General features: G+C 44.3%; 1 protein-coding gene across 1 annotated transcript in view; it reads left to right on the top strand.

The window, feature by feature from the left end:
• The window catches only part of GCN1 (GCN1 activator of EIF2AK4), an 83,810-nt gene extending 67,820 nt beyond the window's left edge, over positions 1-15,990 (top strand). The window contains exons 48-58 of the mRNA XM_060785412.2: positions 3,684-3,827; positions 5,042-5,311; positions 5,452-5,565; positions 6,024-6,254; positions 7,833-8,026; positions 9,662-9,776; positions 11,348-11,444; positions 12,335-12,483; positions 12,716-12,823; positions 14,070-14,288; positions 15,397-15,990. Of these exons, the coding sequence (XP_060641395.2) occupies positions 3,684-3,827; positions 5,042-5,311; positions 5,452-5,565; positions 6,024-6,254; positions 7,833-8,026; positions 9,662-9,776; positions 11,348-11,444; positions 12,335-12,483; positions 12,716-12,823; positions 14,070-14,288; positions 15,397-15,522 (1,767 nt within the window). The 3' untranslated portion in view covers positions 15,523-15,990. The remainder of the gene's footprint in view (positions 1-3,683; positions 3,828-5,041; positions 5,312-5,451; positions 5,566-6,023; positions 6,255-7,832; positions 8,027-9,661; positions 9,777-11,347; positions 11,445-12,334; positions 12,484-12,715; positions 12,824-14,069; positions 14,289-15,396) is intronic.
• Positions 15,991-16,379: the final 389 nt, after the last annotated feature.

The raw sequence follows: 16,379 nt of genomic DNA, 5'->3' as shown, positions 1-16,379 counted from the left end.
GTCAGGTCCTCTTGGGATTTCAGAGTATATGTTTTGTTAATGTTATTATAATCTAGTAGCTCTTTATAAGTTGGCCACCTGTGCCATCCCTGTAGTCTTCTTTGCTTAGCCTCTACCGGTGAAATCCAGAGAGGGGTCTTAGTATAGAAGTATTTTCTATATTTGTCCCAGACCTTGATTAGCGCCGACCGTACAAAGTGGTTTCCAAAGCTCTTTTCACTGCTAGTTTTACCGTACCACATGTACGCGTGCCATCCTACAGTCAGATTGAATCCCTCCAGGTTTAATATTTTTTTATTTCTGAGCAGGGCCCACTCCTTTAGCCAAACGAGAGCGCAGGCCTCAAAGTAGATTTTAAAATTTGGTAGACCGAAGCCTCCCCTCTCTTTTTTATCAACCATGATTTTATGCTTGATTCTTGGCCTCTTACCATTCCAAATAAATTTCCCTATTTCTTTATTCCATTGTTCGAAAATTTTAGCATTTCTTATAATGGGGAGATTTTGGAATAAGTACAGAAGCCTTGGCAGCACATTCATCTTAATTAGGGAGATTTTTCCTGATAGTGAGAGGTTCAAAAATCTCCAGTTTGCTAAGACTTTTTTCACTTTGGCCCAAGTTGCCTCGTAGTTATTTTTGAACAGCTGGGCATTTTTTGCTGTTAGCCAGATTCCTAGATATTTGATTTTTGTACAGATTTTAAATCCAGTCATTTTAATTAGTTCTTCTTGTTTTCTTTTTGAAATGTTTTTCGTTAAGATCATTGTTTTGTATTTGTTCAGTTTAAATCCTGCTATCTCCCCGAATTCTTCTATTTTATTCATCCACTTTCTTATATTATTGATGGGATCTTCCACTATACAAATAACGTCGTCAGCAAACGCTCTGATTTTATATTCTTGTTTTGCTAGCTTTAACCCAATGACGTTTTTGTCCTCTCTGATCGATCTGAGTAGTGTTTCTAGGGCTAAGATAAATAACAGGGGGGATAAAGGACACCCTTGTCTGGTGCCCTTCGTGATCGGTATTTTCCCTGTTCTCTGTTTATTGATTTGTATTCTGGCATGTTGGTCTGAATATATTGCCTGTATTGCATTTTTAAAGGAGAAGCCTATGTCTAACTCGTCTAGCAATAGCTTAAAATATGCCCAGCTCAAATTATCGAAGGCTTTCTCCGCGTCGAGAGAAAGCCAGGCAACTTCCTTCTGGATATTTATATCGTAATATTCGATGGAATTTATTATTGTTCTTATATTTTCCTTAACTCCTCTGTTCGGCAAAAAGCCTGCCTGCTCCTCCCCTATCCAGTTCTTTAGGAAATTTTTTAGTCTTTTTGCTAGAATATTTGCATAGATCTTATAATCGGAATTAAGTAATGAAATAGGTCTGAAATTTTGTATTTCGGGAGTTTCCGACTTTTCTTTTCTTAATAGGACTATCTCGGCTTCTCTCCAGGAGTCCGGGATCACACTGGTTTGCATGGCTATATTCATTATTTTTTTAAGGTGTGGTGTCACTTCTTCATTCATAGTTTTATAGAATACAGCCGTGAACCCATCCGGCCCTGGGGCTTTATTGACGTCGAGCTCTTTGATAGCATCTTCTATTTCTTTGATTGTAATTTCCCTGTTTAGTCCTTCCCTTTGTTCATCCGTTAGTTTGTCTAGCTTTAGCCTGGCAAGGTAGCTGTTTATCTTTTCTTCTTGTGTATTCTCCTTATTATATAGGTTTGCAAAGTAGTTCTGAAATTCTTCTTTTATTTCCTCATCTGTATTAAGTATATTGTCACCTTTTTTAATTTTTGTGATGTAGATAGATTGTGTTTTTTTCCTTATTCTTCTAGCCAGCCATTTGCCCGGTTTCCCGGCATTCTCAAATTCCTGTTGTTTGATGTACCTATATTTTTTAGCCAGCTCTTCCATTTCCATATGGTGTTTTTTCTTTATCAATATATTTAACTTCCCCGTGATGGCACTCTTTCTTGGGTCCTTCTTTAGTTTCATTTCGTATTCTTCTATTTGCTTCTCAATTTCTTTTAATTCCTTTTGCCTCATTTTGTTCCTTATGGTGTTTTGTTGTATTAAATTGCCCCTCATCACAGCCTTTAAGGTATCCCAGACTGTCTGGGGTGTTACATCTGGGGTGTCATTGATACTAAAGAATTCCTTAATTAATTTCTTATTCTTAAGAATATCCTCTTCTTTTTTCAACAGGTTTCCGTTGAGGTGCCATGTTCTGTTCTCTGGTTTTTTAAATAGATCTAATTTTATCGGGCAGTGATCCGATAATTCTCTGGCCTGAGTTTTAATGTTGTGAATTTTGGTTACCAATGAACTTGTTAACCAAATCATGTCTATTCTTGTCCAAGTATTATGGCGCGCTGAGTAGAATGTATAATCCTTCCCTTCTGGATATCTGTGTCTCCATGAATCGTGTAAATCAAATTCCTCTTTAAAATCTATAAATTTTTTGGATAGGGAGGTCTTATCCACTTTACTTGTTTTTTGTTCAGCTGTTCTTTTGTCTAATTTCCTGTCTAGAATTCCATTAAAATCACCCATTATTATTAGGCTATCGTAATCAATTTTCTGGATATTTTCCTGCAGCCAGGAAATCAGGAGACGCTTACTTCTTGGGAGGAGAGCAATGACCAATCTTGATAAAATAGTGAAGAGTAGAGACATCACACTGGCAACCAAGATCCGCATAGTTAAAGCAATGGTATTCCCTGTAGTCATGTATGGATGTGAGAGCTGGACCATATGGAAGGCTGAGCGAAGGAAGATAGATGCTTTTGAACTGTGGTGTTGGAAGAAAGTTCTGAGAGTGCGTTGGACCGCCAGAAGATCCAACCAGTCCATCCTTCAGGAAATAAAGCCTGACTGCTCATTGGAGGGAAGGATAGTAGAGGCCATGATGAAGTCCATCATGAGAAGAAAGGAAAGCTTAGAGAAGAATGATGCCGGGGAAAATGGAAGGAAAAAGGAAGAGATGGATGGATGGTATCCTTGAAGTGACTGGATTAACCTTGAAGGAGCTGGGGGCGGTGACGACCGACAGGGAGCTATGCCGTGGACTGGTCCATGAAGTCACGAAGAGTCAGAAACGACTGAACGAATGAACAACAACAAAACGCTCGTGGATTACGTATTTAACTCTTAATGTATCGTTTTTAAATGTTTTAATTGTTTTATTGTACTTTTAAATTCTATTTTAATATTTCTTTTTTTTTTACATTGTGTTTTAGGGCATCAAATCATTGCCTGTATTTAAAGCCACCTTGAGTCCCCCCGGGGTGAGAAAGGCGGGGTAGAAATGTCTGAAATAAATAAATAGGTGTATTTGGTGCTGGTAAACACCTACACAGACTTTTGCCACTTGTTTTGACCTCAGAAGAGAAAAGGGAGGCTTCCCGAGGCAGTTAATCTTTGTTTGACCTTTTGTATCCTCTGGAAGATGAAAAACTCCATAATGGCACTTATTTGTTTGTGCTTGGTGAGGACTAGGCCTCCTATCTGGTGACCTAAAGCATCCACCTGAGAACTCATTTTCCCTCCTGTATATATTCCTTCATGAGAAAACTATATCTCAAAGTATTGATTAGCATAACCCTCATGTGTCTAGGTGGTGGTCCTTGTGTCTTTCAAAAGAATACAGGCTCCTTTCTTTCTTATTTCCTTTAGCTGATCTCCCCTCCCGTCAACACGCGGGTCCTGGCTTTCCTCTCTTCGGTGGCTGGTGATGCTCTCACCCGGCACCTGGCCGTCATTTTACCTGCCATGATGTCAGCGCTGAAGGAGAAGCTTGGGACAGCCGAGGAACAGCAGGTGAGGTGGTTTGGACACGGGAAAGGAGCAAAGACCATGGGCATTTTGAAGCCAAAGCACGAAAAAGGGCAAGTTGGCCATCTTTCCATATTTTGTGCCAGAAGCCCTCCAGCCATGCCTCGCTGTTGGGAAGATCATAACTGTGACCTTAAAAAGGCTGCCTTTCACTTCATGCATGTCTGCTGGGTGTCAAAGATAAATCCCACTCTTAAGAGCACTTGGGACAGGTTGGGAGAGGAAAGGTTTAGACTATTTTTTGCCTGAGGGCTGAAAAGGGCGGTATACAAATATAGTAAATAAATAAATACATAAATATTTATTTATCGTGTCAGGAGCGAACCAAGGATACAGTTGTAATGTATTTTAAAAACACACAAAAGTTTAAAAACGTGGCATTATATTAAATGTCCGTTGACCAGTAGCTGGCCACTTGGAGTACTTCTGGTGTTGCTATAAGAAGGTCCTCCATTGTGCATGTGGCAGGGCTCAGACTTCATTGTAATAGGTGGTCTGTGGTTTGCTCTTCTCCACACTCGCATGTTGTGGATTACACTTTGTGGCCCCATTTGTTAAGGTTGGCTCTGCATCTCGTGGCACCAGAGCGCAGTCTGTTCAGTGCCTTCCAAGTCTCCCAGGAGGGAGTCTCTCATTTGGTATCAGCCATGGATTGAGGTTCCAGGTTTTTGCCTGCCACTTTTGGATTCTCGCTTGCTGAGGTGTTCCTGCGAGTATCTCTGTAAATCTTAGAAAACTATTTCTTGATTTAAGGCGTTTGTGTGCTGGCTGATAGCTGAACAGAGGTTGGGCCGGAGATGTCACTGCCTTGGTCCTTTCATTATTGGCTGTTACTTCCTGGCGGATGTCAGGTGGTGCAATACCAGCTAAACAGGATAATTTCTCCAGTGGTGTAGGACGCAGACATCCTGTGATAATGCAGCATGTCTCATTAAGAGCCACATCCTCTGTTTTAATGTGGTGAGATGTGTTCCACACTGGGCATGCGTACTCAGCGGCAGAATAGCAAAGCACAAGGGCAGATGTCTTCACTGTGTCTAGTTGTGATCCCCAGGTTGTGCCAGTCATCTTTCGTATGATATTGTTTCTAGTGCCCACTTTAGGCTGTGAGTGGAAGGTTCAAAAGGAATGATTCCCCAGCATGCTGTTTATGTTGGTGAACATAATGATGACGGGGAAATCTCTGTGCACTTTTCCAGGAGATGTCTAATTGTCAGACTGTCATCCTCTCTGTGGAAGATGAGGCTGGCCAGAGGATCATTATTGAGGATCTTCTGGAAGCCACCCGGAGCCCTGAGGTGGGGATGCGTCAGGCGGCAGCTGTCATCCTCAACATCTACTGCTCCAAGACCAGAGCCGACTACACGGCACACCTGCGCAACCTGGTTTCAGGCTTGATCCGGCTCTTTAATGACTCCAACACTGTGGTCTTGAACGAAAGTTGGGATGCGCTCAATGCCATCACTAAGGTAGGACTTGTTTCAGAGAGAACAGGGCTTCCTTGGTTTGGGCCCCCCTCCCAGTGAGCAGATTCGAGCTTGCAGCTCTGACTTTAGGGCCAACTTGTTACCTGGGCCTTCATGTTCTGGATTTCTGACTGGCTTTACAGAAATTGGATACTGGCAACCAACTGGGTCTTATTGAGGATCTCCACCGGGATATTCGCATGGTGGGGAATGACGTCGGTGGAGGACATCTCCCTGGATTCTGCATTCCCAAGAAGGTAAGAGCTGAGAGAAAACTGGACAGTTGGAGCATTGCCCGCCTGTGCCAGACAAGCGCTTCCCGCTTCTTCCCTTTCAGTGAAAGCCCAGACTTGGAGACAGGCTAATGTCTGTGCTATGAATGTCATGGCTGAGTCAACTTACATCTTCCCCATTCTAGCACTTCATTCATGGCCTTTCCTCAGTGGAGTGCTCTTCAGATATGATAATCTCAAATTTCTACTGCCCCCAACAAAATGGATAAGGTTGGGGACAATGAGAATTGTAGTCCTGAACTTCTGGTGAATTAGTAAAACCCAGCCGAATGGAGAGCAGTTCCTCTTTGGAAGAGATTGTGAGCTTGCTCTCCCTTCTTTTTGAGATCAGGGGTGGCCTTATTTCTCCATGCTGTTTCCTCTCTCCCATTGGTGGGACGGAAAAGAACATGGTGGCAAGTCCTGCTTCTTCTGTCCTGCAGGGCGTGACCTCCATCCTTCCTGTGCTGCGAGAAGGAGTCCTGACGGGCAACTCGGATCAGAAGGAGGAAGCTGCCAAGGCGCTGGGGCTGGTGATCAAGCTGACCTCTGCTGATGCCCTCAAGCCTTCTGTCGTGAGCATCACGGGGCCCCTCATCCGCATCTTGGGCGACAGGTTCAGCTGGAACGTCAAGGTGGCACTGCTGGAAACGTTGAGCCTTTTGCTGGCCAAGGTGAGTAGGCAACGCCTCTCCGGATGCAAAGCATGGAATTGTTTTATAAATCTCAAGTTTTTTATGAAACCAGTTGTACTTACAGTTTCTATGTGGAAGAACAACCAAACACCTACTAGAAAGCAAGAAGTGAAATCAGTGGCACAATCCCGCTTTCATTAATAAGGCAGATGCCAAAGAATAGCAGCAACCTGTTTGAGATTAGCAAATAATATGATGCAGCCAGGATGGAATGTTCAAGTAGAAGAAACATGAATCCAAGTAGAAGAAAACATTAGCATTAAAAAATCATATATAATATTATAATGTAATATAATATAATACTAATATAATATAATACTAATAATATAATATAATAAATATATATTTTATATTTCATGTCATATTACTAATAATATTACAGTATAGTGGTACAGTACAATATAGTAATGTATAATACTAATATTGAGCTGTGCTAATAATATTATATATTGTATACACATATAATATTGATAATATTATAATGTAATTCAATATAATACTAATACAATATAATAATTTTATATTTCATATTACATGTCATATTACTAATAATATTACAGTATAGTGGTATAGTACAATATAGTAATATATAATAGTAATATTGTGCTGTGCTAATAATAGATATTGTATACACATATAGTATTGATAATATTATAGTGTAATACAATATAATAATACAGTATAATTTTATATTTCATATTACATGTCATATTACTAATAATATTACAGTATAGTGGTATAGTACAATATAGTAATATATAATACTAATATTGTGCTGTGCTAATAATAGATATTGTATACACATATAGTATTGATAATATTATAGTGTAATACAATATAATAATACAGTATAATTTTATATTTCATATTACATGTCATATTACTAATAATATTACAGTATAGTGGTATAGTACAATATAGTAATATGTAATACTAATATTGTGCTGTGCTAATAATATAATATATTGTATGCACATATCATGTTGATAATATTATAATGTACGATACAATATAATACTGATAATACAATATAATAATTATATATTTCATATTACATGTCATATTACTAATAATATTACAGTATAGTGGTATAGTACAATATAGTAATATATAATACTAATATTGTGCTATGCTAATAATATTATGTATTGTATGTACATATAACTTGTAAGCCGCTCTGAGTCCCCTTTGGAGTGAGAAGGGCGGCATATAAATGTCATAAATAAATGAATAAACACTAATAATAATAATAATTTGAAAAATTGAGTAATTCCCCATTTTTTTTACTTCGTTGATTGGTCTTTTCTCTCCATTGTTGCCCATGGAATGGTCCTGGGGACTAGGATCTTAGCTTGAAGCTTTAAAACCCCATATTGTTGGCCTTCTAAGGACTGCAAGAGCCCACCTTGTTAGAGAACTCCAGGCCCCACACTTTTTCTGCTCTGTTTTGATGCCCAACATTTGCTTTGAATCGAATGCCTGATGCGGTGCTATATGCTGCTGCATCATTCGAAGCAGGCGCCTTAGCCCCCTGGTGCATTTTCCCCCCTTTTGCAGGTGGGTATTGCCTTGAAGCCATTCTTGCCTCAGCTGCAAACCACCTTCACGAAAGCCCTGCAGGACCCGAACCGAGTGGTACGCCTGAAGGCAGCCGATGCTCTGGGGAAGCTGATCAGCATCCATGCCAAGGTGGACCCGCTCTTTACGGAATTGCTCAACGGCATTCGGACCACCGAAGACTCTGGCATCAGGCAAGTGTGACCTCATGGTTGATGGGGTGGTGGAAGAGGCGGTGTCCTATTTCTGCTGCAAAACACACACACAGTTGTACAGTTAGCAAAGAACTCCTTGTGATTGATGACTGTTCTGAGCCACTTTGAGGCAAGAGTTCGAAGGAACTCAAGAACTTTCCAATAAGTTTCTCCTGCCTCTACTGAGCCAAGATGGCAATCTTCCGCTCTCTGGATCATAGTAATATTTCACCAAATAATTCCGTTTTCCACCTGAACTGCTACCAAAGCTTTCTTAATTTCCTGATTTACAGTTCGTCGTGGTGATCCAAAATTGGATGAGGGGAAAATGGGCAGAATTTAAATGTTTTCTCCTCTTCAGTATTTTTTTTTTTTGGAAGGATTGCACAAAAATGCTGTGAAGAAATTAACTTAAGTGACCCTTGACTGGCAAGATTTGCTTGTCAGTAGCATCTTCCTCTAGGCTTCACTGGTCCTTAATAACATTAGCATAGAGCTATGTAAGTTAAATATAATATGGCACGAGGAGGAATAAAACAAAAGAGAATGAAAAGCAATTCTGGAGAATGGAATGTAGCTTTGCTCACCTCCCATCAGATGAAGTGTAAAATGGCCTGTCGGCAGGTGAGGCTGTTCTCTGTGTCTTCTCACAGCTTTTCAGTCCTGATGAGAAAAATCACAGCTCTCTTGTCCTCCGCTGGTTGTTCTCACCTGCAAAGGAGGTGACAAATTCAGCACTGTTCCGTTGTTCCCTTGGTACAAAGTGGAACAGGGCTCTTCGAAGGTTTCAGAGCTCTGGATTATTCAGATGGTTGGTGTACACCAGCGTTTCTCAACCTGGGGGTCGGGATCCCTGGAGGGTGTCACAGAGGTTGCCAAAGACCATCAGAAAACAGTATTTTCTGTTTGTCATGGCAGTTCTGTGTGGGAAGTTTGGCCCAGTTCTGTCGTTGGAGTTCAGAATGCTCTTCGATTGTAGATGAACTATAAATCCCAGCAACTACAACTCCCAAATATCAAGGTCTATTTCCCCCAAACTCCACCAGTGTTCACATTTGGGGATATTGAGTATTCATACCAAGTTTGGTCCAGATGAGTCCATAGTGCTCTCTGGATGTAGGTGAACTACAACTCCAAAACTCAAGGTCAATGTCTACCAAACCCTTCCAGTATATTCTGTTAGTCATGAGAGTTCTGTCTGCCAAGTTTGGTTCAATTCCATCATTGGTGGAGTTCAGAATGCTCTTTGATTGTAGGTGAACCATAAATCTCAGCAACTACAATTCCCAAATGACAAAATCAACCCCCCCCCCCCCAACCTCACCAGTATTTAAATTTGGGTGTATAAGGTATTTGTGTCAAATTTGGTCCAGGGAATGAAAATACATTCTGGATATCAGATATTTACATTATGATTCATAACAGTAGCAAAAAGACAGTTATGAAGTAGGAACAAAAATAATTTTATGGTTGCGGGTCACCACAACATAAGGAACTGTATTAAGGGATCGCAGCATTACGATGGTTGAGAAACATTAGTGTACACATTCAATCCTTTGGATTCACTAGTTCAGGCATCACAAGAAGCCTTTCAGAAATCTTCCCGACTACTGACTATTCCTTGTGGCTTCTCAGGGACACCATGCTGCAGGCACTACGCTTTGTGACCCAAGGAGCCGGCACCAAAGTGGATGCCGCCGTTCGGAAGAACATCACCACCGTGCTCCTCGGCATGCTGGGACACGATGAGGTATGGCTTGGCCAGAGAAGGTGGCCTGCACTTTACTGGAATGGTCCAGAACTCAGTCCTCAAAACCCATGCTTGGCAGGTAGAAGTTCTTGGGATCTTCCCTTGCTAATGGAAGAGGCTCTTGGTTGGCAGGGCTGTCTCGGGCTTCCAGCTAAATGCCAGTCAGCATGGTAGGGCCATAGCAGAGTGGTAGAGCACCTACTTGCAAGCCACAGTTCTCAGGTTCAGTCTTCAGCATCTCCAGTTGGGTCAGGAGACCCTTAGAGAGGCAGTACTGGTAGTACTGAGTTGGATGGGCCAATGCTCAGATCTGAACAAGGCCACTTCCTATATTATTTAAACTATGGTGTTTAAAACCATGAGGTTGTGATCTCTTAAGGGTAATCTGTAATTCAGGGGGCGGTGCTTTGCTTGCAGAGACTGGTTAGGACTGGGGAAAACGTCTATCCCAGACCCTGTAGTCTGTGGGCTATGGAAACAGAGGTTTAAACCGTCAGTAACAAAACAGGAGAAAAACAAATAGTGTATCCCTTGCTTGCTCAGAGCGCTGATCCTTTAATTTGGTTCCCGTGTCAAACATGTTGGAACTCCAACCCCAGCTTGTTAGACTGAGACTTCTCCGGGACATGCTTCCTTTTCTGATCACATAGACCTCCATTTGTGAGCATCGAGAGAAACAAGATCTCTCCAGAGAGAGAGAGAGAGGGAGATTGTTCGATACCTAAGCTCTAACTTTCCTATATAAAAGTCCTTTCAGTAAATAGTCTTTTGGAACTTTGAAGGCTTGGCTCTGCTCCTTTCATGGCTGAAGTTCATTTGCCCTGTTGCTATGCTCAAGAAACTTCTGATCTGTGTATTGTCGAAGGCTTTCATGGCTGGAATCACTGGGCTGTATGGCTATGTTCCAGAAGCATTCTCTCTTGACGTTTCGCCCATATCTATGGCAGGCATCCTCAGAGGTTGTGAGGTCTGTTGGGAACTAGACAAGTGAGGTTTATATGTCTGTGGAATGCTCAGGGTGGGAAAAAGAACTCTTGTCTGTTGGAGGTTGGTGTGAATGTTTCAATTGGCAACCTTGATGAGCATTTAATGGCCTAGCAAACACAATCAGGGACAGCTAATCAGCTCTCAACAAAGGATTCCCCCAGGCAGTAAGAAGCCACACCTTGAAATTTCTAGGCCATTAAATGCTCATCAAGGTGGCCAATTGAAATGATGTTGTTGCTGCATTACATTTGTTAGAATTCCCCAACGAAACACAAGAACCAACTCACCTCGTTTGGTTCTTAGAATGTTGTTGGGGACCTGAACGCTTTTTGCTTCAATATGCAGCCATGGCTGACATGCCCTCTTGACCTGCTTCTATGAATGAGTGGAGAGCGGGCGCCGCCTCCCCCTTCTCCCTCGTCCTCCATCGTGTGCTGTCATTGAGCCGATCCCTACATGTGTCTATCGATGGGCACCGAGTTGAGAGAGAAAGTCTGTGGGGTGGCATCAGGTGGGAGCCTCTTTTTTCTTGGCCTTTGTCCGTCCCCGTCTGATGGTTTCCCCTCTCCCTTCCTGATGCACAGGATGCCACCCGCATGGCCTCGGCCGGTTGCCTGGGAGAGCTGTGCGTGGTTCTGACCGACGACGAACTCAGCAACGTTCTCCAGAATCATCTGCTAGGTATGTTTTGGCAGCAGAAGGAAAACAACATCCTTCCTCCCATCTGTTTGGAGGAAGTGAACACGATGCTGTTTCAGATGGTCGCCGTACCCACAGTGGCAGCATGCCAGGCATGGGCTTCCATTGGAACATTCTAGTTTAACGTGGGTTTTTATTTTCATTTGAAAGGGGAAATTGCCAACAGCCAATGAATGTTTTTGGCATGCTGTCCTTTTTTTTTTGCAAGTTACAAACAGTACCAAAGAATCCTAAGGTTTGTCAAAATAACAAGCCCAGATGATGTTTTCCCCCCTTTCCCTGCATGTTCCAAGAATACAAAATAAACAATGTTATCAAGCCAACCAGTAATAGGTGGCAGATGTTTGCTTTTCCAGAAAGTTGCTACTCCTAATGTACCAACTGTTGCGCCAGCTGCCACTAAAACCACCGATAATAAAATCAGATCCCTGGGAAACTTGGCAGGACTTCCAGGCCTAAACCTAGCAAAAGTGCCGTGAGGCTTTACTGGAGTCCATAATCACTCGTATAAATGGGGGTCTCCATGCCAGGGACTCTGGATTTGGAAGCTCAAGTGACACATCTTGGAGAAGTCAGTTTGATGCCCTTACTTCCTCTGAACGCCATTTGCTACTATGATGCAATTTAGCAGGGGTAAGATGCCATCTTGCTATCCATGATGTCCATGATCTCATTGAAGTCTGTTGGATTTTGAAATCATGGTGGGAAAGGCCAGCTAAGAAGTATCAGAAATCCCGGTCCTCGGGTGGCAAGGCCCACACCGACAATAAGCGGAGACAGTCAGGAAGGAGGGAAGGCTCAGTGCAAGCAGTAGGGAACCTTTCTCTCATCTTGGTGCCGCGCTTGGTGACTCCCTTCCTCTCCTTCTGCAGCGGATGTCTCTGGCGTCGACTGGATGGTGAGGCACGGACGCAGCATGGCGCTTTCGGTGGCAGTCAACGTGGCCCCGAGCCGAGTCTGTGCCCCCAAATTCAGCAACAGCGTCCATGAGATGATTTTTAGCAATACCCTTGCTGACCGGGTAAGTATGACCATCTAATTCTGGAAGATTTCTTTAGGGCTTCTCGTGATGAACTCAGGAAGAGAATTGATGCATCATGAACAACGCTAAGCTGTGCTTAAACGTCCATGGAAGGCTCAGTTGGCCCCCTTCTGAGAGAAATCCCACTTAGTTCCGATCATCTTCCAAAAGTTTGCTGAAGCCACGTGGAAATACCCCAATGGTAACATTGCAATTGATTTCTGTGTTCCAGATCCCAATTGCTATCAGTGGCCTCAGAGGGATGGGTTTTCTCATGAAGTATCACATAGAGTCAAATGAGGGAAACTTGCCTCCCAAACTCTCCACTCTTTTCATTAAGGTGAGTCCCCAAATTGTTTTTTTTTCCTGAAGTATGATGTGGATGATGGTGCCTAATAATACAGTGTTCCCTTGCTACTTCGCGGTTCGCTTTTCGTGGACTTGTTTCGCGGGTTTTTCCCTCCTCAGTCCTCCCTCTCTCCAGCTTTGAAGGGCCTTTCCTTCCCTCTCTCGCTCTTCACCCGGCGAAGGGAAAGGCGAGGAAGGCTTGTTTCCTTCCCTGACGCGTGAGCGGGGAAGAAGGGGGAAGATGAAGAAGAAGAGGAGGAGGAGGAGGGAGAGGAGCCAGCGGGAAGTGGGGTGTGCAAGGGGAGGGTGGAAGGAGGGTGGGAGGCAGGCAGATGAGCGAGCCCCCCTCAAGAAGGGAGGAAGGACAGCCTTGGTGAAGTGCCACCTTCACTCTTCCCCCACCTTTCCCTTTGGGGAGGGAGGCAGGGAGGGAAAGGGGGACAGCTTGCTTAGCTCTGGGGAGTGCAGAAGCCGGCTGCTGGAGTGGCAGAACTTGGAGAGCAACAAGGAGGAGGAGGAGGAGGAGGAGGAGGAGAGCAAGGCCAGCGCAGCGCAGCTCCTGCTCCCTTTCCCTCTCCTTCCTAACCTGCGAAGAGAGAGGGGCTTTCCCTGGCCGTCTCTCCAGTGCCTGGTCTGGGCCTCGCTTCCTTCCTTGACCTCCTCTTCCTCTTCCTCCTGCTCCTAGGCCCCGGGCAGGCCTTGAATGGACACCTCATGGGGACAGGGGAGGGAAGGACCAGGACCAGCCGCCTGCCGGAGTCAGGGGCTGGATGTTCCGCTGCCGGTGGGAAAGGAGGGCCTGAAGATGAGGCAGCGCCGGATCCTGGGGAGCGGGGAGGAAGGGAACAGGAAAGAGGAGAGGAAAGAGTAGGTGGAGGGATTGAGTGAGTGAGAGAGAGGGGGGGGGGGAGAGTGGGCGGAGCATCCCTCCTTTGCGGATTTTCACTTATTGCGGGTGGTCCTGGAACATAACACCCGCGATAAGTGAGGGAACACTGTAGTTGTTTTTACAGACTATATTCACATGTCAAGACCCACATTTTTCACATGACCATTTTTCTTTTTCTACATAAGAGGTGCCTGTGGCAAGAGTGGGATTGATGGGTTCCTCCTTGGCCCGTTGAGGTGTGAGCATCCCTCCTGACATCATCCCCTTGCTCTCCCTGCAAGCTCTTGCACAACTCTGGCCTTTCCTAGGACGCTGCCAGTACTAACACTTGTCTCTTGGTTCCCTGCAGTGTCTCCAGAACCCTTCCAGCGACATCAAACTAGTTGCGGAGAAGATGATTTGGTGGGCCAACAAAAGCCCGCTCCCACCCTTGGAGGCCCAGGCGGCAAAGCCCATCCTCAAGGCCCTCTTGGACAACACGAAAGACAAGAACACCAGCGTTAGGGCCTACAGTGACCAGGCCATTGTCAACCTCCTGAAGATGCGGGAGGGAGATGAGCTCCTGCAGGTAGGGACTCCTTTCCCCACTTTCTACAGTGCTGTTTCTGAGCTCAGGACACAGTGATAGGCAAAAGCAGACTGCAGGGATGTTTCTCTGCGTTCACATGCTAGGGACTGTGTCAGGAAGACACAAGTGGAGTGTTTTACTTGTTGATCCAAGTATTTATAACTCTAACTTCAACAATTCACATGTTGAAAATCCTGGCATCAGTTTTTGGCATTTCCGCGCCTGCTAGCCAGTGAGGCAACAATTGGAGGGGGACATGTTCCCTTATTTATTTAATTTGGCTCTTTTATTCACCTCCCACTGTTCTCTCCTACCTGGGAGTTGGGAGGTGTTCTAGACATAATGGCTGAAGGTTCAGGAGGAACAAGGAATGCGAGCAGAGCTGTAGAGAACTTTTACAATCAGGCTGAGCCAATACCTTGAACCAAGTGGTGTGTTGACAGAGTGATGAAGTGCAGCTACCACCAGTGGATGGAAATCAATGCCAGGTCCTGTTTGTAATTTCCCCAAAGTATGTAGCTGGCTCCCATTCAGGCACAGGTCTGAATTTAGTTGTTAGTCCTAACTAGAGCATCACGAATACCTGAATAGCCCATCAGTGCTTAGTGTACATCCCAGTCATCTAGTGGTGTCAATCATACAATAGGATCAAAGTGTTGGAAGAGACCGCATGGGCCATCCAGTCCAACCCCCTTCTGCCATGCAGTAAAAGCACAATCAAAGCAGCCCTGACAGAGGGCCATCCAGGGTCTGTTTGAAAGCCTTCAAAGAAGGAGCTTCTACTCCACTCCCAGGCAACATATTCAAGTGTTGACTCGCTCTTCTTGCAGCCAGGAAGTGCTTCCTAATGTTCAGGTGGAATCTCCTTCCCTGTCATTTGAACCCTCAGCTCCGTAGTCTCCAGGGAAGCAGAAAACTGAAACACCTGTTTGGGAATGTAGGCCATAGGCAGCAGAACTAGCAGGTTGTGAGCCAAGAATTTTGTCTAACAGACTTTGAAATGAAAGTGGGGCCGGGTATACGGAGGGCAGTGGTCTCTAAGTGGCAGCATCTGTGGCTTTGGCCTTGCTCTTCTTCCCTTGATGATGGTTTTTGCCCTTCTTTGCAGGCTGTCTCCAGAATCCTGGATGCCGCCAGTTTAGAGCTGCTGAACGAGAGCTGCCGCCGCTCCCTCAAGAAACTGGCTGGCCAAGCCGACTCTTTTGAACAGATTGACGACACCATCCTGACGTGAGTCCAGCGGTGCAGGAGCAAAGCCCGCCCTGGGATCTGCCGCTGCTGGCCTCAGAGTTACGAACCCGATGGAGACGTTTTCATTTTTGAAAATGCTAATTCTGATGGGAGCTGATTTTAAGGGGAAAGGGGCTTCCAAGTATTTTAATAAAGAAATATACCAGAATAGCCTTAATTAGAGTTCTGTTTAAAAGAGGCGGGAAAAAAATGAATTTCCCCCTCCCCTTTTTGGAAATTTGGTTGTTGGTTCGGTGGGCAATTCTCCCTCTCTGTGTTCAAAGCCCTGTTTCAACTCTGCATAAAGTGGGGATTGTAATCCTGTGAAAGTCAAGCGGTTTGTTGTGGTTCTGAAGGCGGCAGCTTCTGCAAATCAAACTATTTCAAGAGCCTTGGAAATTTAAAGGCAAAAGGGGGATGAAAAGCAAGCTGTTTGATTGGCAGTTTAATAAAAAAAATACTTTGAACATTACTCTGGTGCTAGAGTATTATTCCAGCCCTCCAACCCGCTTGCTCTGGTATCGGTTGATACGGATTGGCTGCCGCTCACTAAAAGAATCCCACAATTCTTTGCTTGCAGAATTCAATGCTCTTGGAAGCGGAGCTATTTTCAGCATGTGCGTCTGCAAGACTTCCCTTTTTGCTGCCTGTGGAGTGGAGAGATACTGAAGCTTGCTACCTTATGGGCCTGTGTACTTGCTGCCCTAGGATCCTATCTCCCACCAGTGACATTATTTCATACTTAGGTCCTTCTTGCCAACTTAAGACATAGGCCAGCACATAGCGAAGGAGGCCCAATCTAGGTCACAAGGTATGCAACAAAATTCTCCATTCTTCAAAACATGATAGGGAGAGTGTCAA

The sequence above is a fragment of the Anolis sagrei genome, chromosome X (genome assembly GCF_037176765.1).
Source record: "Anolis sagrei isolate rAnoSag1 chromosome X, rAnoSag1.mat, whole genome shotgun sequence".
Lineage (NCBI taxonomy): Eukaryota > Metazoa > Chordata > Lepidosauria > Squamata > Dactyloidae > Anolis > Anolis sagrei.
Note: the sequence above shows the minus strand (reverse complement) of the source record. Positions and strands in the feature narration are given on the sequence as shown.